The sequence below is a fragment of the Salmo salar genome, chromosome 22 (genome assembly GCF_965601325.2).
Source record: "Salmo salar chromosome 22, fSalSal1, whole genome shotgun sequence".
NCBI lineage: Eukaryota > Metazoa > Chordata > Actinopteri > Salmoniformes > Salmonidae > Salmo > Salmo salar.
Genome location: NC_138312.1, coordinates 24,678,225 through 24,705,346, shown reverse-complemented (window position 1 = coordinate 24,705,346; position 27,122 = coordinate 24,678,225). Strand labels below are relative to the sequence as shown.

The following is a 27,122-nucleotide window of genomic DNA, read 5'->3' as shown; positions in this document are numbered from 1 at the left end:
ATCTGCCTCCTGGATTCCACCTGGCGATTTGTTCACCGTTTGCTATGGCCTGTCTCCCCCTGTCTGGTATAGGTACCCCCGCGACACTCTCCCTTTCTCCCGAGCTTTCACTCGCCTCCAGCACAGATGCACTGTTGAGGCGAGTGACTGAACTTACAATGGCTAGCACCAAGTTGTTATATTTTTTGCTTGTGCTTTATGCTATTTGCCTCATGACTCGTTGACTATGAACTTGCTTGTTTACGCAACCGTGGGATAGCCTATGTTTGTTCCCACACTCGGGACTCTGACTATCTCCTAGTTACACGGACTCTTGGCCTCTCATCCTATTCTAACTCTCGCCGGCTTTGTATTCATGTTACCTGATGAAATTGCTGTACAATATGATATTGTTGCCATCTAATGAACATTCAAATGTTCTAAATCAACACTGCAGAGATCTCCCTGTCCTCTGCCGTGCCGTAATTGTATTACTGCTGATTATATCTGGAAATATGCATGTACACCCTGTCCCAGCTACTGTTGCTAGCCCCAATTCTAATTTGTGCTCTGATATCGGCTTCACTGATTTCTGCTCTCGTAAAAGCCTGGGTTTTCTGCACATTAACACTAGAAGCTTATTACCTAAAATTGATCAATTGAAAGTGTGGGTTCAAAGTTACAATCCAGATGTGTTGGTCCTTACTGAGACGTGGTTAAGAAAGAGTGTTTTGGAACTCTGAAGTTAACCTTTCTGGTTATAACCTTTTTTGGCAAGACAGATCTTCCAAAGGTGGTGGAGTGGCAATCTTTACCAAGGAACACCTTGGTACCTTCAGTTGTCTCCACCAAGTCTGTCCCCAAACAATTTGATTTTCTGGTTTTACGCATTAAACTTTCAAATAACCCTCTGTTGACTGTTGCTGGGTGTTATCGGCCACCATCCGCACCAGCCTGTACCCTTAATGCCCTAAACTCTCTCCTGGCCCCTTACACTAAGTCTGAATTTGTGCTGCTACGTGACCTAAACTGGAACATGCTTAAACCACCTGACAATGTCCTAAAGCAATGGGACTCCCTAAATCTTTCTCAGATTATTACCAATCCCACAATGTATGACTCTAAACACCCAGAAAATGATACTCTCCTTGATGTTATCCTTACAAATAATCCTGATAGGTATCAGTTTGGTGTTTTCACTGATCACAGAGCCTGTGTTCGTAATGGCTGCTCAGTGAAACAACCTGTCCTGACTTGTCACAGACGCTTGCTAAACAAATTATCAAGCCTTCCTTCATGATCTGGCCTCTGTAAATTGGTAAAGAATCAGCTTGATTCTGTCTGTCGAAGACGCTTGGACCTTATTTGTTTTATTTTCAATGGTATCGTTAACAAATACATGCCCATAAAGAAAATGAGAATTAAAATCAGGTTCAGCCCCTGGTTCAACCGTGAACTGGCAGAGTTACCAGAGTTACTCCAGTCCAAGTTAGTTACTTTAAGGAGCAGTTCACTCTCTATGGGTCTGTTACGTTCACCAGTTTCTGTGTTGTAGTTTGTGTATTTGTGAGTGTGTGTTTCAGGAAATGGCTTCCTGAAATTCTCCCCAAGAAGCTGATTGGTTGGCCCCCATTGATGATTGGAGAGCTGACCCCGCCCCCTCATCAGGACGCAGCTGTCTTCAATTACAGACTCCTTCTGAAGCGATATAAGCCAGTGTTCTGTTGCTCAGAAGAGAGATGATTGCTGAGAGAGGAGGCGGATGGCTCAGGGTTATATCATGTTGGTTGTTGCTAACAGAGATGGTTATGTTCTGTTGTTGCTGAGAGAGCGCTGATTTGATGTCCTGTCTTGGTTGTGGCTCAGAGACAGGTTTTAAGTATTTTTGTAGCTGCTGATTTGAGGTATTTGTGTGTGCTAATAGAACTGTGTTTTTGATTCTTGAAATTGTTGAATTACATTTGGATAATTGTTTCATTTGTTCCCAGGGGGGAAGGGGAAGGCACCTAGGGAGTGCTTAGGCAAGAGGCCCGCGAGCATACATAACCCGTAGTAGTTTACTGTCTATGCACACTAGGTAAGACCTGGGTGGACCATCCCCTGTATTTTGGTTAGTGCACCAGGTGGTGCTAGATGGGTAAGTCGTGGGTAGGCAGGTAAGGTGGGAGAGGGGGCTTTGATATTTACTTTTTGCTTTGGTTCCATCCAGCCCCTTTTCCCCAAAATTACCATGCGACAGAATAAATTCCCTGTAAAAAGGTAATTCTCTGCCTTTTGTCATCCTTACTCCCACCTACAGTCCCATACCTCTTTCACACCACGGAGAGTTGAGTTGTAGCAGGGTGTTGCGTTCCCTCTTAGAGGAGTGCGTAACAGGGTCTAACCCCAAGAAGTTTTGGAAAATGTTTAAAAACTTGAAGAATAAACCCTCACAGCTGCCAATGTCCCTTTAATGTTGATGATGTGGTTGTTACTGACAAGGAGCACATGGCTGAGCTCATTGGCGAAAATCTGATATCAACTTTGGAGGGGACAATTACATGACATTTTCTCAAGAGCAATTCCTGAGGGGGACACCAAAAGTAGTGCCGTAACACAGCCTACATTGTAATATGGTAAATGTATATTGAGGAACCAAAGAAATAAGGTGTTTGCCGTACACCTAACTACCGGTACCCAAAACTACACAACTAATCACAACAGCAATACCATTGCCTTTAACAAATCTTAGTTCAGTCACCAGTTTAAGTTTATAGTGGGGGTATCCATGGCATTTTCCAATTATGTTCCTATTTTACAAGTAAAACAAATTTAGAACCTTTCATAATGTTGCCAAACAAAGACTCAACAAACTTACCTGAGACTCCTTGTCTCTGCCAGTCTGTCTCTGCATATCTGTCCCCAACTCTGCTGTCTGTGTGCCATCTGTTGCCTGCTCTGCCTAATGACATCATTGTGAAACATTTCCATTAGAATTTCATTTCTTTCTTATGAACATTTTATCAACTAGTCTTTGAGATATTAGGCTACTAGGGTTCTTACTATGCGTTTTGGTGTATTGAAAAATACTCTGATGTCCGTCTTTTATTTTTCTGCCATTTTTCTACCTGGCTGGCTGGGTACACACACAGTGTGTAGGTTATTTACAGTAGGAGATGGGCTTCTATCATATTCAATCATTCTATTTGTGCTTCGATCTAAAAGGTAGCTAGCAAATGTGAAACGGATTAAAATGACGAGTTGACAGCTGTATGAGTTCACCATTTACACAACATATGCTGCAACCTTTTGTAATTTTAATAGTGTGTTTCATATTGGCTGGCTTCCAACAATAGCTGAATTTGCAAAGCTAGCGAGCACCAATTCAGTTTCAGTGGTGTTTGCTATAATCTTTGCTACCCGGGTTAAATAAAGGTGAAATAAAATAAATAAAAGTTCACTTGCGACAATTTAGCTTTTGCAACGAGACCATTAAATATATTTAAGACAATGGTAGAAGAGAGTGTAGTTCAGTTTGGATTTCAGTTTATCGCTAACCTTATCACAGGGACTTTGAAGCACTAACTTACATCATCTGCATGCTGATTCCATCTTTGACGACGCCACATAAATGGAATAGGTACTAGCTAGCTTAATAGTTAATATTTGCGCGCTAGCTCTGCATATTCAGCTAGTGTGTGTGTGCGCGATTGACTGGATTAACCTCACGTCAGTTACGTGCATTGAGTGCCTTTCAGACAGTAGATACGACCTCTCTGTTACCTAGCAAGCTAAGGAACTGGCAGTGGATCAAACCATTGTGAGGCAAAGGGTGGGGGGATCACAATCTTTTGAAACTTAAAAACGCGCTATTAAGTGTCTATAATCAGCACAATTTCTTTCATTGCGTATTATTAATATTATTTAAATTACATAGTTATGTTTCAGTGATATATTGGGGGGGACAAATCATATTTTTCCCAGGATGGGGGGGTCGTGTGCCCCCCGTCCCCCCCGGGATTTCCGCCCCTGGCTGAGCTCTTTACTCACCACTTCATAAAGTCAGAATTCCTATTTGACCCATTCTAATGTGACTATCCCTGATGCTCCTCCCTATTTTTCCCCTGCACCGCTACAAAGTTTTCCCCTGCAGGTGGTCACTGAGTCCGAGGTGCTATAGGAGCTCCTTAAACTTGACCCCGAACAAACATCTGGTTTAGACCCTTTCTTCTTTAAGGTTGTTGCCCCTATCATCGCCAAGCCGATCTCTTGACCTTTTTACCTGTCTCTCCTCTCTGGGGAGGTTCCCATTGCTTGGAAGGCAGCCATGATATGTCCTTTATTTAAAGGGGAAGATCAAGCTGATCCCAACTGTTATAGGCCCATTTCTATTTTGCACTGTATCAAATATGTTGGAAAAACTTCAAATCAGCTGACTGTCTTTCTTGATGTCTATAGTATGATATCTGGTTCCCACTCAGGTTATGGATGTGGCACTGCAACGTTAAAGGTCCTAAATTATGTCACCATTGCCCTTGATTCTAAGCAATGTTGTGCTGCTGTTTTTATTGACTTGGCCAAAGCTTTTGATACGGTAGACCATTGCTTTCTTGTGGGCCAGCTAAGGCGTATTGGTGTCTGTGAGGGTCTTTGGTCTGGTTTGCTAACTACCTCGGAGTGCAGTGTATAAAGTCAGAACATCTGCTGTCTCAGCCACTGCCTGTCACCAAGGGAGTACCCCCAAGGCTCGATCCTAGGGTCCCACGCTCTTCTCAATTTACATCAACAACATAGGTCAAGCAGTAGGAAGCTCTCTCATCCATTTATATGCAGATGATAGTCTTATACTCAGCCGGCCCCTCCCTGGATTTTGTGTTAAATGCTCTACAACAAAGCTTAACCTTGTCTTGAACACCTCTAAAACAAAGGTCATGTGGTTTGGTAAGAAGGATTCCCCTCTCCCCACTGGTGTGATTACTATCTCTGAGGGTTTAGAGCTTGAGGTAGTCACCTCATTCAAGTACTTGGGAGTATGGCTAGACGATACACTGTTCTTCTCTCAGCACATATCAAAGCTGGAGGCTAAGGTTAAATCTAGACTTGGTTTCCGCTATCGTAATTGCACCTCTTTCACCATAGTTGCTGTCATGACGTGCCCTGGGGGTATCATAGGCGCCCCCCTCTCGCTCTCTCTCCACAGTTTTATGACTTAACGACAGGTCCTAAATTCCTGGAAGGAACCCTCTCCTCCTTCGAACATGCATTATTGAGAGGGAACAAAGCACTAGAGTTATCCAAACTCCTAATCCCCAAAATGGGAGAATTAAACAATCTCTACTTTTGAGAATGTGGGAATGGTCTGTGGACACCTAAGGACGAATGTTTCAATTGGTGATCTCATTAAGGACAGGAAACACACACAACGGTATCTCTTAAAGTGTACATTTCCCAGCTGTCAGGTTTACATCTAAATATTGTGAAACGTATGTAATTAAACATGAAACTATTTGTGAAAAGATGCAACGTGATGCTAACCTTCTAAATGAGAGTATGGATTTTCATATCAAGATTAACTAGTCAGTGGCCACACCCATGTGAGCATAGACATTACATCGGCACCATGGAACCACCCTTTTCTACTGAAATGTATAAAACCACCCGTGACTAAATTTACATTTCATGCCAAAGAGACCCATGGTAAGCCAGACATCTCAAATGTTTAAGACCACGCAAACCACGGTGTAAGCTAAGGCTGCAAATGGTTAAACGCTGACATCGATCACTACAAAATAAGAGCAAATCTTAGACGTGTAATTACTAGTCTGCAGCTAGAAATTACATAAGTCTAGAACGAGAATACCGACAACCAGCGAAGCAGCTATTCTATTAGAACATTTCCGAATGGTACTCTGAAGTATCCATCCTACCACCTACAACCACGAAAGACATCGTGACTTCTGGGAAAGTGAACCAGAGACTGATGAACCCTACAGGATGATCAAGGATTCCAACAAAGAAGACAACGACATACGGGCGTAAATATATAAATTGCAGTTATTCTCGAATGAGTGGCCGTTCATGTGCAAAGGATTAGCATTTAAATGAATATAATTATAGACTGTGTGTAGTGAATCCATTTTGTCTTTCCCGCTCTCTCAGTCCCCACCCCTTTCCGTTTGTCTACCAAGCCGTCATATCGGCTTAGCCCACTAGGGACCTTTCTATCATTGTTAGTAACCAATATCTACTGTTTGTTTATGTATTTCTGTGATTATTTAGTTAGTAAATAAATTATTAAGCCAATTTGTATATTGCTGATTCATTATGGAAACTAGGGTTCGTGCAGATAACCAAGAATTTTACAACGTTCAGATGAGACTGATGGAAGGTAGCCTAGTGGTTAGAGTGTTGGGCCAGTAACTGAAAGGTTGCTAGATCAAATCCCCAAGCTGACAAGGTAAAAATCTGTCCTTCTGCCCCCGAACAAGGCAGTTAACCCCTGCCTGGCTGCATTGTAAATAAGAATTTGTTCTTAACTGACATGACTGAAATGTAAGAGATCTCTAAGAGTTTTATTTATTTAATAAATTTTTTGTATTATTTATTACAAAAAACACAAGGAAGGGGTAACATTAAAGTATTAGAACATGAAGGACAAACAATACAGCATCAAGACACTATCAAACGTATCAGTCTTTCCGCAACAGAGCCATCCTTATGTGTGAGGGTGCGTGTTCATGATAGCGATATAAAATATATGTCATAGTTTCCTTTTTCATGATCACAATCTTGTGAAACCCGAACCCTCCAAGATCCCCCCCACAGTTCCCCAATAGCTGTCAACCATTCGAGACCCCTCCCACAGTCCCCCCAGAAGAAAAAAAATACAATTAATTCCATTCCCCACCCCCAAGAATCCCCAAATGCACCAACAACCAAGAGAATGAACTAAAGAGAAAAAAGGAAAAGACAGAAGAAAACAGCAAACAACAATGCAAAAATGTTTTTAACTAAATAATACATTTAAAACAAAGGACATCAAGGACAACTGAAATCATAACAGCAATGCCTACTTTATATGTTTGTGTGCATGTCTGGCACTATTACATGTATTTGTGTGTTGTATGTGTTTATTTGAATGAGAGTGTGTATATGCATGTGTACAAACACCTGCACGGCATCAGCCTCAGGCAAACCGGTATTAGTTGTAAAAACACTGCCACTTAGTGTCATTCAAATGTACTTTTATTATGTTTTATTTAGACTTTTTTTTCCTTTATCTTTTGACCATCATTCTCTCTCTCACACAGCAACTCCACTCCCACTTGTCTCCAACTCCACATACCAACCCTCAGCTTCCCTCAGCCCATCCCATCTATCTCTGCTGGCCACCCACTTAGTGTATCTTTGCAACACATATCTTTCAACTATGCTATGATGTTTAACGTACAATTTCAATCTATCTAATCGAATAGAATCTACAGATTGCGTGTTAAAGATAAATACTTTTACTAAGAGTATTAGTATATTAGTAATTGACTGACCCAGTCTCTCCAGATCTCCTAACAGTACTATTTCTAGGGTCAATTTTAGATCAATGCTATGCATTTTCAGCCATTCCTGAACCTGAGACCAGAAACAGGCTACCTGAGGGCAATAAATAATGTTATAAGGTTATAAATAATGATTTTTAATTGAAATAATATTTGTGTCCTTCATACATTGCTTTTGTCAAATAATCCTCAATTTGCAGCAATTACAGCCTTGCAGACCTTTGGCATTCTAGTTGTCAATTTGTTGAGGTAATCTGAAGAGATTTCCCCCCATGCTTTGAGGGCATCCTCCCACAAGTTGGATTGGCTTGATGGGCGCTTCTACGTACCATACGGTCAAGCTGCTCCCACAACAGCTCAATAGGTTGAGATCCGGTGACTGTGCTGGGCACCCCATTATAGACAGAATATCAGCTTCTTCCCTAAATTGTTCTTGCATAGTTTGGAGCTGTGCTTTGGGTCATTGTCCTGTTGTAGGAGGAAATTGGCTCCAACTAAGTGCCATCGACAGGGTATGGCATGGCCTTGCAAAATGGAGTGATAGACTTCCTTCTTCAATATCCCTTTTACCCTGTACAAATCTCCCACTTTGCCACCACGAAAGCACCCCCAGACCATCACATTGCCTCATGCTTCACAGATGGCGTCAAGCACTCCTCCAGCAGCTTTTTCTTTTTCTGCTTCTCACGAATGTTCTTCTTTGAACACCACAAACTGTTCATAAAACTTTTTTTCCAATCTTCCTCTGTCCAGTGTACAGTGAGGGGAAAAAAGTATTTGATCCCCTGCTGATTTTGTACGTTTGCCAACTGACAAAGAAATGATCAGTCTATAATTTTAATGGTAGGTTTATTTGAACAGTGAGAGACAGAATAACAACAACAAAAAATCCAGAAAAACGCATGTCAAAAATGTTATAAATTGATTTGCATTTTAATGAGGGAAATAAGTATTTGACCCCTCTGCAAAACATTACTTAGTACTTGGTGGCAAAACCCTTGTTGGCAATCACAGAGGTCAGATGTTTCTTGTAGTTGGCCACCAGGTTTGCATACATCTCAGGAGGGATTTTGTCCCACTCCTCTTTGCAGATCTTCTCCAAGTCATTAAGGTTTCGAGGCTAACGTTTGGCAACTCGAACCTTCAGCTCCCTCCACAGATTTTCTATGGGATTAAGGTCTGGAGACTGGCTAGGCCACTCCAGGACCTTAATGTGCATCTTCTTGAGCCACTCCTTTGTTGCCTTGGCCGTGTGTTTTGATTCATTGTCATGCTGGAATACCCATCCACGACCCATTTTCAATGCCCTGGCTGAGGGAAGGAGGTTCTCACCCAAGATTTGATGGCACATGGCCCCGTCCATCGTCCCTTTGATGCGGTGAAGTTGTCATGTCCCCTTAGCAGAAAAACACCCCCAAAGCATAATGTTCCCACCTCCATGTTTGACGGTGGGAATGGTGTTCTTGGGGTCATAGGCAGCATTCCTCCTCCTCCAAACACGGCAAGTTCAGTTGATGCCAAAGAGCTCCATTTTGGTCTCATCTGACCACAACACTTTCACCCAGTTGTCCTCTGAATCATTCAGATGTTCATTGGTAAACTTCAGACGGGCATGTATATGTGCTTTCTTGAGCAGGGGGACCTTGCGGGCGCTGCAGGATTTCAGTCCTTCACGGCGTAGTGTGTTACCAATTGTTTTCTTGGTGACTATGGTCCCAGCTGCCTTGAGATCATTGACAAGATCCTCCCGTGTAGTTCTGGGCTGATTCCTCACCATTCTCATGATCATTGCAACTCCACGAGGTGAGATCTTGCATGGAGCCCCAGGCCGAGGGAGATTGACAGTTATTTTGTGTTTCTTCCATTTGCGAATAATCGCACCAACTGTTGTCACCTTTTCACCAAGCAGCTTGCCGATGGTCTTGTAGCCCATTCCAGCCTTGTGTAGGTCTACAATCTTGTCCCTGACATCCTTGGAGAGCTTTTTGGTCTTGGCCATGGTGGAGAGTTTGGAATCTGATTGATTGCTTCTGTGGACAGGTGTCTTTTATACAGGTAACAAGCTGAGATTAGGAGCACTCCCTTTAAGAGTGTGCTCCTAATCTCAGCTCGTTACCTGTATAAAAGACACCTGGGAGCCAGAAATCTTCAAATAAATAAACCTACCATTAAAATTATAGACTGATCATTTCTTTGTCAGTGGGCAAACGTACAAAATCAGCAGGGGATCAAATACTTTTTCCCCTCACTGTATGTGTTCTTTTGCCCATCTTAATCTTTTATTTTTATTGGCCAGTCTGAGATATGGCTTTTTCTTTGCAACTCTGCCTAGAAGGCCAGAGTAGCTTATTCACTGTTGACGTTGAGACTGGTGATTTGCGGGGTACTATTTAATAAAGCTGCCAGTTGAGGACTTGTGAGGCATCTGTTTCTCAAACTAGACACTCTAATGTACTTGTCCTCTTGCTCAGTTGTGCACCGAGGCCTCCAACTCCTCTTTCTATTCTGATTAGAGCCAGTTTGCGCTGTTCTGTGAAGGGAGTAGTACACAGCGCTGTACGAGATCTTCAGTTTCTTGGCAATTTCGCGCATGGAATAGCCTTCATTTCTCAGAACAAGAATAGACTGACGAGTTTCAGAAGAAAGGTCTTTGTTTCTGGCCATTTTCAACCTGTAATCGAATCCACAAATTCTGATGCTCCAGATTCTCAACTAGTCTAAAGAAGGACAGTTTTATTGCTTCTTTAATCAGAACAACAGTTTTCAGCTGTGCTAACATCATTGCAAAAAGGGTTTTCTAATGATCAATTAGCCTTTTAAAATGATAAATTTGGATTAGCTAACACAACGTGCCATTGGAACACAGGAGTGATGGTTGCTAACAATGGGCCTCTGTACGCCTATGTAGATATTCCATTAAAAATCAGCCGTTTCCAGCTACAATGGTCATTTACAACATTAACAATGTCTGCACTGTATTTCTGATCAATTTGATGTTATTTTAAAGAACAAAAAAATTGCTTTTCTTTCCAAAACAATGACATTTCTAAGTGACCCCAATCTTTTGAACGGTAGTGTATGTACATATTAAAATCAACAAACTACGTTTTAAGTGATAATATGCATTGGTCTGAGGTCAAAAAAGAAAGGAAATTCACGAGCACCGCTATGCCTCTTCCACACATGCTCTACAACGGTTTTCCAGCACACAGCTTGATCTACTATAGTAGCTATTTTGGTATTGTACTTCAAACTACAGTATGTGTAGGCAGGTTGCTTAGGATTCAAACCTTCTCAAACAGCCTAATTCATACTCTTAGAGGAGGTGCTTTTACAATAATTCCTCGGCGTACACATCACTGACAAACTGAAATGGTCCACCCACACAGAAATGGTCATAATAAGATCCTTTTTGGTCAGTCGGTTCCCAACATAACAACAGGTGGTGGTGGTTTGTTGGACACAGTAGCTCAGATAGATAGAGCCTGTCTGCATTCCTGATTTCTGTAACAATTAGCTTACCTGTGTAATATTGACAGAAGCTATATTCTGTTTGTACTTGTATTTCTTTTTGCAATAAAGATGGTGATGCAACAATAATACACATTTACAGTAGGCCTACGTCTAAAAATGCATACAACCAAATGATATATGTATATACTGTTTATACACAGTCAGTATCTGTTAACATGAAGAGACAAAATTGTATGTCACTCTTCTCAGGATATTGAATGAATCCATATCTGGCCATAGGAAATGTCCATGTGTGGTATTCGGCATAATCCCAATATCATATATGTCTATAAGACACATCTGTATTCAGAATTTGTCAGGATATGGTGCATATCCACAAAACTCAAAATATGCATTGGAAATGGTCTGTATTCTGTATAATATGAAAAATGTGTCATGTAAAGAGATATCCCCTAATAAGGACCCTTTTTGATAGCTCCATGTGATCCGACCACGAACCCAGATCCATAATGTTAGCGCACACAAACGATGAAGCTCTTCAATATGCTGTCATAAACGCAGGCAGGAAATGGCCTTCATTATCTTCCTTCCAGTGGATTTTATGTGTCAGTCAAAGCTAATTTGTATTGTAGAGAATAACAATTCATCCATGGAGGCTTTAAAGAATCTATGGTCAAATGCTTGAAGTGCTTTAATTGTCTCTCATGCTGGTTTCTCTGCATTTTTAGACACTATAAGAACACTGTGTTAGCCTTCCCATTATACTGCCCCTTACACTTTGAGAATCTAACAGACTACCTGTTGGTGTTGTTGTTAGGGTCCCCAAGAGACTCATACAATACATTATCATCATAATGCTCTTTCTGTTGCAGACATTTTAAACTGCAGCTACAGTAGTATCTGCTTTACATGTAAGACAGGCACACCTAGTGCAGGTTCTGGAAAGGATGAGAAGATAATGTAGAAACAAAAGAAAATGTATGCTAACACATTGGTGAAAACCTTTTATTTTAATATTTCAAACATCAAATGAATGTCAAGCAACATAAATATGTTTAGTAAGAAAAAGCTATATCCACTCATTGGAATTGATTACATGGATACTCAATAGTCTTTATGCAGTTATGTTGGGCATCGGTCAACGGACATAATCTCAGTCTGAAATTTACAGAGACTACATACCGTAGGTGCAAGCAAATAAAGCAATCAATAACAGCTAGAAAGCAACGCAATTCCTGAAATAATCATCAAGCAATACATTCATGTTTTGCTGTTTTTCACAGAAAGGGAATAAATATTGATTTACATGAAATTACATACAATTTCTAAGTTGAAGGACAGCTGTGCGACATATGTACATTCAATTATTTGACAAGGAGGAATACACATGGGGAAGTGTTGACATAAACAATAAATTAAGGGGCAGGACTAGGTGGTTATGAATACATAACTGCAGTTCACATAAGTCAATATCACAAAGGTTAATATGGGATAATCAATCATTAGAGTTAATTATCAAGTGCAACCAAGTCTCTCATGTACATACCCCTAAATCAGTTGTTTTCAGATAAATGTTTATGCTATTAGGATTTATGCTGCTTCAATAACAAGTTCACATATCACCTCATGAAATATTTACTTATCCAATTGTGCACAACGTATCATTTGCTCATTAGTCAAATCCACCTCCTGACAGAGGGCATCATATCCACTACACATTAAACCAGACATGGGACCAAGTCACAATTTAGGAAGTCCTAAGCAAATCTTAACCTTCAGAGTCTCAAGTCAAGTTTCAAGTAATAATGGGAAAATCTCAAGTCAGGTCACAAGTTCCAGAGATCAGGTCAAGTCACAAGTCCCTAATTTGGGGTTTTGAGTCAATAGTTAAATGGATTCTTCAGGATTTTGGCAATGAGGCATTGTATCTACTTCCCCAGAGTCAGATGAACTTGTGGATATAATTTGTGTCTTTGTGTGGAGTTTGAAGGAAGTTGCTAACTGGCATCATAGATTTAAAAAAAAATCTTTGCTGGCACTAGTGCAATTGCTAACTAGCATTTAGCAGATACCAATAGACTTCCAGTCATTGCGCTAACGCTAGTTAGCATTGGCTCACAAAACTACCTCTAACTTACTTCCTACTGGAAAATTGTATCCACGAGTGCATGTGACTCTGGGGAGGTAGATTGCCAAAATCCCAAAGTATCTATTTTTATACCAATTTTATACCAATTTGTTTTATACCAATTTCAAAGCAATTTTTTAAATCAGGATATTTACTGTTTTCCTTACACTAGACCTACTAGTATAGTACATAGGCCTAGATATTAAACTTCACAGATCATGAACTTAATGTTTTTTGTATCATCATTACTAATAGAAAGGACATCCAAATGATGATGTACAGCTAGTGTTGATAGTACAGCTACAGTTTGACTTACATTATGAAATCTCCAATTACAATAAAGTGTTGTTGTTTTTCCCCTACCCACTGTATGCACATTGAGAGTTCTGTGGATGGCTGAGAATAAACATTCACAGAAACTCAAGCTCAGAGCTCATATTTTCAAGCGACAAGCATTGAAAATATAGGACAGTGCTCTATTTTTCCCGATGCCTTTCTGCACTTGCTGGTGCAGCGGCGCTAGACAGAACAGAATTTAACGGTCATTTCCCATATAACCCAATACGATTCTCCACTTTGAGCAATGGAATTGCCATGAATGTTCACTGTGTACAAAACATTAGGAACATATTCCTAATATTGAGTTGCACCCCCTTTTGCCCTCAGAACATCCTCAATTCGTCAGGGCATGGACTCTACAAGGTGTTGAAAGCGTTCCACAGGGATGCTGGCCATGTTGACTCCAATGCTTCCCACAGTTGTATCCAGTTGGCTGGATGTCCTTTGGGTGGTGGACCATTCTTGATACACACGGGAAACTGTTGAGTGTGAAAAACCCAGCAGCATTGCAGTTCTTGACACACTCAAACCGCTGCATCTACTACCATACCCTGTTCAAAGGCACTTAAATATTTTGTGTTGCCCATTCACCCTCTGAATGGCACACATACACAATCCATGTCTCAATTGTCTCAAGGCTTAAAAATACTTATTTAACCTGTCTCTTTTCCTTCATCTACATTGAACAGGTGACATCTATAAGGGATCATAGCTTTCTCCTGGATCCACCTGGTCAGTCTATGTCATGAAAAGAGCTTTTGTACACTCAGTGTATGTTCACGGTGTAATAACAGAATTTAACAGGAAAGGAAGTGTTTATTCTTTTTGTCAAGTCTAAGTGGCAAAATTGCGACCCAAGTAGTACTGGAGTCCAAGTCACGTGATTTGAGTCTACATCTCTGCAGTAAATATTAAATATGATTAAAAAGCCGTAGCAGTGAAGTCAGAGTCTACCACGCATGAATGTTTACTTGTCAGTGTTGTGATCTCTGTGTTCCCAGTTGGAGATAACAGGGGAGTGAGGGAGTTGTGGTCACTGGGCCTGGCCTGGGTTTTAGGAACTGGGCCCGAGGGGACCAGCAGGATCTTGGCGGAGGGTGTGGAGTCTTTTCCAGCGGTGGTGTCTTCTGTATGGGTGCAGACGAGATCCCAGAAGCATTCCCGGAAGCGTGTGGAGAGCAGGTTATAGATAACGGGGTTGACTGCAGAGCTGAGGTAGAAGAGGATGCCTGAAAGGAGGTGCACACACTGGTACACAGCTTGGTTGAGGTCTGTCCAGACAGACCACTGCATGATGCAGCTCCACAGGAGCCGGTCAATGTGGAAAGGTGCCCAGCAGATGGCAAACACCAGCACGACCACAGCTACATTACAACAGACAGTGAAAATAGGAGTAAGACAGTAAGGGGGAAGTGAGACAGAGGGAGGATGAATTAAGTGATGTGTAGAGAGAGAGAAAAGGGGGCAACAACAGTCAGGGTGGGAATCCTGTTCGCTGTTCCCTGCAAAACTTGGTCCTCATGAAACTGAGACATTGTACTCATATAACTAGGGCTGGCACAATTAACGTGTAATCGTGTAACCGATGACTATGGATGAAAGCTGTCATGAAAATAAAATAACAGCCATAAATGTAAAAAAAAAAAAGAAAAAAGAAAGTGGTTTGCTTTTTGATTTTGGAGAATTAATCGCTGAATGAAAACTGGACGGCTGGGAATTTGTGCGGTTGAGTTGAGCAAGTTAGGTCTCCCAAAAATATTTTCAGTTAGAGGTTTGATGATACTTCCAACTAGGCACAATACATAATTTCAATGTGGAAATGTGGGTAATATTTGGTTGAGACGTTGATCAATGAGATTTCAACCTTTAGTCATCCATTCAAAAAGACAACCAGAAGTTTGTTGAATTCCCAATGTGTTCGATATGAGGTCCTAAACATAATTTCAATATGAGGTCCTAAACATAATTTCAATACGAGGTCCTAAACATAGCATGAAAGTGCATCCTTGTAGCTGTGTGGGCTAATATAGTCAAAATGTTTGCCTTTGGGTAAGTTGAGCCAGTGGTCGAGCCAATGGTAAGTAGAGAAAATGTAAGTGTTTTCTTCTCAGGTGTAATGCAAGGCTTTATCGCTGGGATGAGAGGTAACAACAGGGCCTGGCCTATGTTAAAAGTGTTTTAAAAAAGTGCAAACGTGTTTGTTAGGTGTTAAGCCTGTTAAAGTATGCTTAAAATTATTAAAAGACAAAAAGGGATTGTGTTAAATTGTGTTTGGGAAATAAAGATAGACATGGTTTTAAAAAGTTAGTGGTAATATTTAATTCAGCAAAGAAATTTGGCGGTTTAACTTACCCTGTCCCACGGCTCAACTTACTCCATACCCGGGAGTAAGTTGTGACAAGAGACCATGTTTTTTGGACAAGCTATGTTTTCAAAACTGCAATGTTTACTTGAATTCTGATTATTTCCAGGGGTACACAACATCCTGAAATATATGTAGATATCTTTGTTATAAAGAATACTAGATTTCCTTTGAAAGAGTGATACTGATTGTAAAAAATGGCTGAATTTATCCCACTCTCCCCTACTAAGAAATATTCAATGATAAAATATATATATATTTTTATTATTATTGTGCCTCAGAGAAAGACATTTTGTTCAACAAGTATTTATTTTTTTCACCAAAAATATCGGGGTCAAAATTATTGCCACCCCTGTTTTCAATACCTTTAAATACCTTACCTTGCTATCAGGGGCATCATTTGGGTATGGTAGGGTATGGCAGTTGCTAAACCCTACCTCAAAATCAAAAATGTAAAGTTAGAAAAAAAAAGTAGATTCAAATCAATCAATCCCAATTAAAATGCGATTTCAGATCAGCATATTAATTGGTTGGCTTTAGGATCATGAGCATAGCTCAGAGAGCAGCTGCCAGCCTGCTGCCTTTTTCTCTCACTTTTAGAAAGCAGAGACAGTGCCAATTTGATTTGCCGGTCAGCCTTTTAGGCAGTGTGCCGATTGCTTTGACTGAATGTAATGTTGGCATTTGAGCTCGGCCTTGTAAGTCGTGTTGTAATCTGATAGCCACAGGTTAATTGAATTGGGAATTGGGAGGTGGGGGAGCCCTCCTTTTTGGTTACCATTTCGAAGTCAAAATATATTTTATTGCTATTAAAATATAGGTTGTGAAATCTGTAGGCCTTTGCCCAGTAGGCTAGTGAAATTATGGTTTCATGTATTGGTATGGAAATAAACACAACTGAACACCTTGCTATTTAGAGCACTTCCCCAAAATACATGTCCTGTTTTTCGCTTCAAAGACAATAACAATTGTTAGCAATAAGAAATGTGCATTGTCATACAGTGACAGAATGATAATTGAGATAATGCAAATCATTAATAATTACTTATTTGGGGTAAATGTTGTTACCCTCCTGCTGTAGGCCTTCATCATCATTCTCTGCCTGCATCCCTAATCCTTACCTGTAGCCTACCTGCCTCTGGTACAATGCATTTCCACCTCTCACTATCATACTTGCTTGACCATTTACCTGAATTAAAATTAGATAGTCTAACAGATCTTGCTGGCTACCCCACTTTGTCATATCCTACTTTTAGCTGAACTGACACCACTGTGTGTAAGGATAACGGCACTGAGCAAGAATACATTGGGAGGGATCTTAGGCCATTCCTCCATACAGAATCTTTTCAGATCCTTAATTTCCTTTGTCTGGGCTTATGGGGTGCCCTCTTCAACTCAAACCATAGGCTTCCAATGGGGTTCAAGTTTGGAGACTGAGTTGGCCATTGCACAATGTTGATTTTGTGGTCAATTAACCATTTCTTTGTAGATGTTGATATGTGCTTGGGGTTATTGTCTTGATGGAAGATCCAAGTTTCAGCCTCCCGGCAGAGGTAACAAGGTTTTTGGCTAAATTGTCCTGGTACTGGTTAAAGTTCATGATGCCATTGACCTGAACAAGTTCCCCAGGACCAGTGGACGAAACTAGCCCCATAACATCAAAGATCCACCACCATAATTTACAATATGTATGGGGTTATTTTTTACATATGATTCCTTTTTTCGACGCCAAACCCACCACTGGAGTACGTGGCCAAAGAGCTCTATTTTCATGTCATCCAACAAATGTAAACACCTGGATTTTGCTAAACGGCATTGTCGCTTGGATTGGAGCCAGTGCTATGGTCAGATGACATGAAAATAGAGCTCTTTGGCCACGTACACAAAGGGTGAGCATACAATATACCTCAATATAGCTCAGTATTTGTATTATTCATTTTATAGAGTCTTTTTTGCTCTTCTTTATCAAGGGTGCCAATAATGTTGGACCTGACTGTATATTTGGACGGGAGCTAAAATCCAGTTATAATACAACTAAAAGTACACTGTGTGTGTTCTTATTGCTTTGGCTGAACTGCTTTCAGTGAGGAAAGATTGCTTTGGTACCCCGCTAAAGTGATTTTAGTTGAAAAAGTCACCTTCCCATGTGGACCATTGCCGCCAGGAGCGGAGGAGACGAGAAAATGTGAGTCATAAATTGTGTTTTTTTGTTGTTCCTTTTGCTATTCAAAAGATCATAACGGTGACCACGGTCACTTGGCTGACCAATTTTTGTGGAATGAACAGCTGACTGAAGAGGGGACAGCCAAGCATTCGTGCGGTTCAGTTTGTTTCCGTGGTAACATGGACTCTTTACAACGTGATGAAACTTTGTTGCACCTTGCTGAAACAAGCAAGGTGCTGTAGCAAACAAATCATTGGTTGCCTAGGCAATGCCCCCCTTCCTGCGGAAACAGCACATACCTTATCACAAACTAACGTTTCACTGTGGTTACGTGGGTCGTACTGGGGTACAGATGTAAAAATCCCTCCCCAATTTTTTTTTTACAGTTGAAAGTCTAAGTTATGTTTACCGTAGTAGTGATGCTTGTGACTGTGACAATGGTTAGACATGGAAATGGGATGCAAAACTCACCAAGCATCTTGGTGACTTGTCTCCTGCGCACTCGCTCCACATGGATTCTCCAGCTGATGTTAGCACTACAGTTCTCCCGCATCGTCCCCCGGGAGAGGTGTCGCTCCCTGCCCAGCTTGATGCCAATCCCAAGGTACAGCCCGCTGATCACCGTCACGGGAACAATGTAGAAGCATGCGGTGGTGATCAGAATCACCAGGTTGTAGATCCACGGGGAACCTATCAAACTGCATATGGCTGACTCTGCCACCTTCTCCGGGAGATTCAAGTAGTAAATGCCATGTAGGGAGGTGTTAGGGATGGCACAGACCAGGGACAACACCCATACAGCACTGATGACACGCTTGGCATGCTTGTTGGTGGCAACATAGCGTGTTTTTAGTGGATGGACTACTGCGATATACCTCTCCACACTCAGCACTGTCACATTGAGGATGGAGGCGAAGCAGACAGTCTCGAAGAGGAAGATCTTGAAGTAGCAGACTCCCTCTCCGAAGGGGAAGGGGTAGTTCTGCCACAGGTCGTAGATCTCCAGGGGCATCCCGAAGAAGAGCACCAGGAGGTCTGACACAGCCAGGCTGAACAGGTACAGGTTGGTGGGGGTGCACATCTTCTTGTGTTTGGATATCACTGTGCATGTGAGCAGGTTGCCAGACACGCCCAGGAGGAAGATGAGCAGGTAAACCAGGGAGATAGGGAGAAAGACGGGGGAGCGCTTCGGCCCTAGAACTTCCAGTAGTCTGTCCTCAATGGATTTGGTTCCAGTGTCATTTCCTGTAACATTTAGCAATGTGATGTTACAGAACATGCCATTCTGTTCTGAGATGTTGGAAAGGGAATCCAGGCAGTACTTCTCCATTTCAGAGTAGGGGCTTGTAGTAAGTGGGAGAAGAGAGGACAGGATCACTGGTAATGTCGGCACATCGTTTGCATATGTCTGAGAGACTTCATTCCATACCGATAGAAATATAACACCTAGAGAAACACAGCAACCATTTATATTACAGTATATTACTTTCTGCAAAATAATTTATTGCTAGTAATCCTAATTCTACATGAGGTGATGTAAAAGCTTTCAAATGATGACTGAGACATCTCAGTAAAGCGTCACAAGAGATTTCTGTTTTGCATGATTGTCTTGACTTAAGGCCATAAATTCAATTACATTTTTATGTTGGTGGTATGAAACTTTGAAATAAATCAATGTAGAACTCAGTTATATGTTCAACGCTGTGCTGTAATGCATGGAGGCACTCATTACCTGATATTATACAATGAAGGGGTAGTACAATCAATTTCACCAAGCTCAGTTTATTGATAGTCTGGGCTTTTGTCATGCATAACAGTAACATCTGCTTTCTGCTGTCAGTTACGTTGCTGAATCACAGCTGTGCAGCTTGGGTAAATACAGGGCTGATCAGATTCAACTAGTTATAACTGTCAATTATGAATTAACATCAGAAAAACACACTTTGCCTCTTATTGTAATAGTACGTTGGTAGATTCACCCGTGTGTATAACATGAATTCTGTAGAATATCTTGTGTGTATACCATGAATGCTGTAGAATATCTTGTGTATCCACAATTTTCATGTTTGTCACATTTATCTACTGCATTCTGTTCTGTGCAGAAACATGTCACTATATATGCGAAAGTATGTGGACACCCCTTCAAATTAGTGGATTTGGCTATTTCAGCCACACTCATTGCTGACAAGTGTATAAAATCGAGCACACAGCCAAGCAATCTCCATAGACAAACATTGGCAGTCGAATGGCCTTAATGAAGAGCTCGGTGAATTTCGATGTGGCACCATCATAGGATGCCACCTTTCCAACACGTCAGTTTGTCAAATTTATGCCCTACTAGAGCTGCCCAGTTCAACTGAAAGTGCTGTTATTGTAAAGTGAAAACGTCTAGGAGCAACAACACCTCAGCCACGAAGTGATAGGCCACACAAGCTCACAGAATGGGACTGCCGTCTGTCCTCAGTTACAACACTCACTACCGAGTTCCAAATTGCCTCTGAAAGCAACGTCAGCACAAGAACTGTTCGTCGGGAGCTTTATGAAATGGGTTTCCATGGCCGAGCAGCCGCACACAAGCCGCACACAAGATCACCATTCGCAATGCCAAGCGTCGGCTGGAGTGATGTAAAGCTCATCCCCATTAGACTCTGGAACAGTGGAAACGCGTTCTCTGGAGTGTTGAATCTAGCAGTCCGACGGACTTATCTGGGTTTGGCGGATGCCAGGAGATCGATACTTGCCCCAATGCAGGGTGCCAACTGTAAAGTTTGGTGGAGGAGGAATAATGGTCTGGGGCTGTTTTTCCTGATCCGGGTAGGCCCCTTAGTTCCAGTGAAGGGAAATCTTAACACTACAGCATACTAAACATTCTAAACGATTCTGTGCTTCCAACTTTGTGGCAACAGTTTGGGGAAGGAACTTTCCTGTTTCAGTATGACATTGCCCCAATAAACAAAGCAAGGTCCATACAGATATCATTTGTTGAGATCGGTGTGAAACAGTGGAGGCTGCTGAGGGGAGGAAGGCTCATAATAATGTCCAGAATGGAGTCAATGGAATGGTATCAAACACATGTTTTTGGGGGTTTTCATGTGTTTGATATCATTCCATTCACTCCATTCTGGGAGTAGTGGAAAAGTACTCAATTGTCATCCTTCAATAAAAGTAAAGATACCTTAATAGAAAATGACTCAATTAAAAGTGAAATTGACCCAGTAAAATACTAATTGAGTAAAAGTATTTGGTTTTAAATATACTTAAGTAGCAAAAGTAAATGCAATTGCTCAAATATACTTACGTAGCAAAAGTACAAGTACAAGTATACATAATTTCAAATTCCTTATATGAAGCAAAGCAGATGGCCACATTTTCTAACATTATTTATGGATAGCCAGTTGCAAGCTCCAACTCTCAGACATCATTTACAAACGAAGCATGTGTTTAGTGAGTCTGCCTGATCAGAGGCAGTAGGGATGACCAGGGATGTTCTCTTGATAAGTGTGTGAATTAGACCATTTTATAAGTACTTTTGGGTGTCAGGGAAAATGTATTGATCATTTTCTTTAGGAATGTGGTGAAGTAATATAAGAATATTAATAGTAAAGTACAGATACCCTAAAAAAAACTACTGAAGAAGTACTTTAAAGTATTTTTACTTAAGTACTTTACACAACTGTATTCTGGCCATTATTATGAGCCGTCCTCCCTTCAGCAGCCTCCACTGGTGTGGAAGAACTTGACTGGCCAGCACAGAGCCCTGACCTCAACCCCATCAAACACCTTTGTGATGAATTGGAATGCCGACTGCGAGCCAGGCCTAATCACCCAACATTAATGCCCGACCTCACTAATGCTCTTGTGGCTGAATTGAAGCAGGTCCCCGCAGCAATGTTCCAACATCTAGTGGAAATCCTTCCCATAAGAATGGAGGCTGTTATAGCAGCAAAGAGGTGTTCAACTCCATACTAAGGCCCATGATTTTGGAATGAGATGTTCGACGAGCAGGTGCCTACATACTGTTTGTCATGTAGTGTATGTGAATGATGTTAGCTAATTAAAATAAAAAGCATTCTTCATTATATCTTATTGCTTACTTATTGAACTTAATTCGAATGAACGGTTGTTAATTGTTGGCTCAGAAAAAGCAACCAACTTTGTTCAAGACTACCATTACTGTATAATGTAATTTGAGAAATGTTTGTAGCTCAGTAGAATTTTAACACTCACCTTTGATGCCTGTTCAGAGCTGCTAAAGATTGCTCTCAGAGAAAATGAAGTCCCTCTTCAAAAAGTCTGGACATTCTTTTAAGAAATTGCAGGTGGTGAATTGAAATGAGATAAGTCATCCCCTGCAAGAAAACTTGAGTGAAGGCGTCGATAAGGAGATGTGCCTGTAGGAGAACAGCTCCTTGGGTACCTGAAGCAAAGGGGCTGACGAACACAGCACACGATAGAGAGAGAGATAGAGAGAGAGGGGAGGGAGTGTGTTCAGTGGGTGTTTGTAGCCATACTTTTTGTTTATTCATTTACTTATGTAACCGTGTATGTATGTTATATGTGCCTCTTACCAGACAGGTAATTTGAGAACATGTTGTCATTTATGAATGTGCTAATGATGACACCTGCTAACAACATTGGCACTGTGCAGTGGCAGCATGCCTGAAGAGAGACATGGTTTGATCAACCGTTGTGACCTAAAATGGTTTGGTAATAACACTTGAAAATGTTTTGCAGTACAAAAAAAACATAAAAACACATAATGCCTTATGTAGCCTGGCCTATATGCCCTTCAAGTTGGCTAAAGTTTTCTCCTATGGAGAACTTGCAGCATTTAAGAATCAAATACTTTACCTCATGTTGAGAAAAACACTTTAAGGTATTTGCACTTTGAGTAAGTGGTTTTACAGAATGTTATTCTGTGTTTATGGACATTATTTGTGCTATTCTCCATTTACATCAGATGGACCATCCTGTACCTTTGGACCATTTAAGACATTTCAGTGCCTGTTGGTGGTGCATTAATTAATCACAATTTAATGTAACCACTGCTCCATTTCTGAGATTTTTTAAGATGCAGTATTTTGAGAGATTTCTCGTTACAAGTATGCCTTAAGTCAAGTCTCTCAGAGAGCACTTTAGCTTTATGCCCATATCATATCTGTATGCATGAGCTGTGTCAACAGGAGTTACATGGTGTTTTCTTGCCAATGGCCTCAATCAAGCCGTCTGGTTTTCTGGGGTGTACAAAGCCACTATGTACACTGCATGCACAGTACCGGTCAAAAGTTTGGACACACCTACTTATTCAAGGGTTTTTCTTTATTTCTACTATTTTCTACATTGTAGAATAATAGTGAAGACATCAAAACTATGAAATAACACATATGGAATCATGTAGTAACCAAAACGGTGTTAAACAAATCAAAATATATTTTATATTTGAGATTCTTCAAAGTAGCCACCCTTTGCCTTGATGATAGCTCTGCACACTCTACAAATGCGAAATCAACTGCTGTGTGTCTCTTTGTCTGTTACCCTGTTCAAATTAAATATTTTTTGCTGTTCAGGTTATCTCAGGTCAGGTCCCAACTTCCTTGGGTGTTTCGGCGCTGTTTACTGTGCCCTCTGCAGGGTGTGGTTATCAGGTTGACCAGGCCTGAGCCAAGTGGCTTGTCCACTGCTTCTCCATCTTCAGACACAGCCACCGCAGATCTTCTTTCACTGAGCTGCTCTTATTCCCAGAAACCTCTGTGCCCTTCGCAGTGATTGACCTGGGGCACCTGTCATAAGAGACCTCTTGACCCACCTTCCACTATGAAGCACTTAACCTTCCATCCCTTGTCCATGCACTACAGGTGCTACAGAGGGTAGTGCATACGGCCTAGTACATCACTGTGACCGAGCTCCCTGTCATCTAAGACCTCTATACCAGGCTGTGTCAGAGGAAAGCCCGGAAAATTGTCAAAGACTCCAGCCACCTAAGTCATAGGCTGTTCACTCTGCTACTGCACGGCAAGCAGTTCCAGAGCACCAAGTCTGGGACCAAAAGGCACCTGAACAGCTTCTACCCCCAGGCCATAAGACTGCTGAACAGTTAATCAAATCGCTACCCTGACTGTTGCATTGACCTTTTTTTACACTGACTCTATGACACTGACTCTATGCACACACACACACACACACACACACACACACACACACACACACACACACACACAATATTTGTATTTAATGTGCTATGTTATTTCTTAACTCTGGATTGTTGGGAAAAGGCACGTAAGTAAGCATTTTACAGTAAAGTCTACACCTTTTGTATTCGGAGCATGTGACAAATACATTTTTATTTTATTTGATAACGTCCTTGGGGAAGACGAGGCACTGTCCTATATCAGCTCTTATTTCCCAGTCCCCTGCTGTTTCCAGTAAGACAAACTCATGGGAGCCTGCTGAATTGTTTTTACTTTTTTATTTATTTAACCTTTATTTAACTAGGCAAGTCAGTTAAGAACAAATTCTTATTTTACAATAACGGCCTACCCCAGCCAAGCCCTTCCCTAACCCGGACAACGCTGGGCCAATTGTGCGCCGCCCTATGGGACTCCTGATCACAGCCGGTTGTGATACAGCCCGGGATCAAACCAGAGTCTGTAGTGATGCCTCCAGCACTGAGATGCAGTGCCTTAGAACGCTGCGCCACTCGGGAGCCCCAAAAAAGTAGAGGAAGACGGTGTGACACTGCCACAAATGTGAGGTGACACACACATACACACATACATATGACTGGTTTAAAGTTATAAAACCCTTGCAAGGTTAAACCTTTCTATGCGTCTTTTCATTTTCATACTGTTTATGTGAGGTAGTATCTGCCTGTTCTGATTGCATTATTTGCACTGGCATATGATAGCCTTCCTGGTGCTCATCTCTTTAAGACATAATGTCCCTTTATGAGGATCTTTACACAAACAATGTCAAATTCTTAGAACATTTTGTTGAGGATTTTGTATACTTAGAAGCATTTCACCAGTAGTAATCTACATCTGTTCAAGTTGTCAAGCCATTTGGGGGAAAAAAATGTTGTTTACTGATGATTCAGAAGATTAAAGCTTGTGTAATACCACTCAGACAATTCAATAGCGTTGCTTTGTGGACACCACAGATTGTTCTGTTGATATCCTGTTGATATGGCAACAGAGAAAGTAGCTGAACATACTCTTTGACAAAGATGAATAGAAGGTACACAAGGCCAAAATGCACATTCCACCATTCAAATTCAGATTCCATGAGAACAAGTGGTAGGAAGTGTGTGTTTTTGATTGGGATCATGCACCTTCTCAGGTAGCATTCTCTAGCAATGTAGGCTAGGCAACATAGAAAATAATAACCAAAATAACTGACCGAATGTATGAAAGAAGTTTTGCAGCAAAGCACCCCCACAACATAACGCTGCCACCCCCGGTGCTTCACGGATGGGATGGTGTTCTTCGGCTTGCAAGCCCCCCCTTTTTCCTCCAAACATAACAATGGTCATTATGGCCAAACAGTTCTATTTTTGTTTCATCAGACCAGAGGACATTTCTCCAAAAAGTACAATCTGTGTCCCCATGTGCAGTTGCAAACCATAGTCTGGCTTTTTTATGGCGGTTTTGGAGCAGTGGCTTCTTCCTTGCTGAGCGGCCTTTCAGGTTACGTCGATATAGGACTCATTTTACTGTGGATATAGATACTTTTGTACCTGTTTCCTCCAGCATATTCACAAGATCCTTTGCTGTTTTTCTGGGATTGATTTGTACTTTTCGCACCAAAGTACGTTCATCTCTAAGAGACAGAACGCGTCTCCTTCCTGAGCGGTATGACGGACCCATGGTGTTTATACTTGCGTACTATTGTTTGTACAGATGAATGTGGTACCTTCAGGCGTTTGGAAATTGCTCCCAAGGATGAACCAGACTTGTGGAGGTCTACAATGTTTTCCTGAGGTCTTGGCTGAGTTATTTTTGTTTTCCCATGAATGCAAGCAAAGAGGCACTGAGTTTGAAGGTAGGCCTTAAAATACATCCACAGGTACACCTCCAATTGACTCAAATTATGTCAATTAGCCTATCAGAAGCTTCTAAAGCATTGACATAATTTTCTGGAATTTTCCAAGCTGTTTAAAGGCACAGTCAACTTAGTGTATGTAAACTTCTGACCCATTGGAATTGTGACACAGTGAGTTATAAGTGAAATAAATTGTCTGTAAACTATTGTTGGAAAAATTACTTGTGTCATGCACAAAGTAGATGTCCTAACCGACTTGCCAAAACTATAGTTTGTTAACAAGAAATTTGTGGAGTGGTTGAAAATGAGTTTGAACTATTTAGCAGTCATATAGCTTGGGGGTAGAAGCTGTTCAGGGTCCTGTTGGTTCCAGACTTGGGGCATCAGTACCGCTTGCCATGTGGTAGCAGAGAGAACAGTCTATGGCTTGGCTGGTCGGAGTCTTTGACACTTTTTAGGGCCTTACTCTGACACCACCTGGTATAGAGATCCTGGATGGAAGGGAGCTCGGCCTTAGTGATGTACTGGGCTGTATGCACTACCCTCTGTAGCTCCTTGCGGTCGGATGCCAATCAGTTGCCATACCAAGCGATGATGCAGCCAGTCAAGATGCTCTCAATGGTGCAGCTGTAGAACTTCTGAGGGGGAAGAGGCATTCATGACTGTGTTGATGTGTGTGGACCATGCGAGTTCCTTAGTGATGTGATCACTGAGGAACTTGAAGCTCTCAACCTGTTCCACAACAGCTACGTTGATGTGGATGGGGCGTGCTCGACCCTCCGTTTCCTATAGTCCACGATAAGCTCCTTTCTCTTGCTGACGTTGAGGTATAGGTTGTTGTCCTGGCACCACACTGCCAGGTCTCTGACCTCCTCCTTGTAGGCTATCTCATCATTGTCAGTGATCAGGCCTACCGCCGTTCTGTCATCTGCAAATGTAATAATAGTGTTGGAGTCGTGCGTGGCCACGCTGTCGTGGGTGAACAGGGACTACAGGAGGAGACCGAGCATGCACTCCTGAGGGGCCCCCGTGTTGAGGTCCAGCATAGCAGATGTGTCTTTGCCTACACTCACCACCATGGGCCAGCATGTCAGGAAGTCCAGGATC

The 27,122-nt window shown here is 41.5% G+C and overlaps 1 protein-coding gene across 1 annotated transcript; it reads right to left on the bottom strand.

Annotated features, from left to right (window-relative positions):
* Positions 1-14,373: 14,373 nt before the first annotated feature.
* On the bottom strand, positions 14,374-19,308 carry nmur3 (neuromedin U receptor 3). The gene is made up of 2 exons (XM_014166585.3): positions 18,450-19,308; positions 14,374-14,816 (listed from the first exon to the last, which is right to left on the bottom strand). The coding sequence occupies exons 1-2, from the start codon at positions 19,306-19,308 to the stop codon at positions 14,374-14,376; spliced, it is 1,302 nt and encodes a 433-aa protein (XP_014022060.1).
* Positions 19,309-27,122: the final 7,814 nt, after the last annotated feature.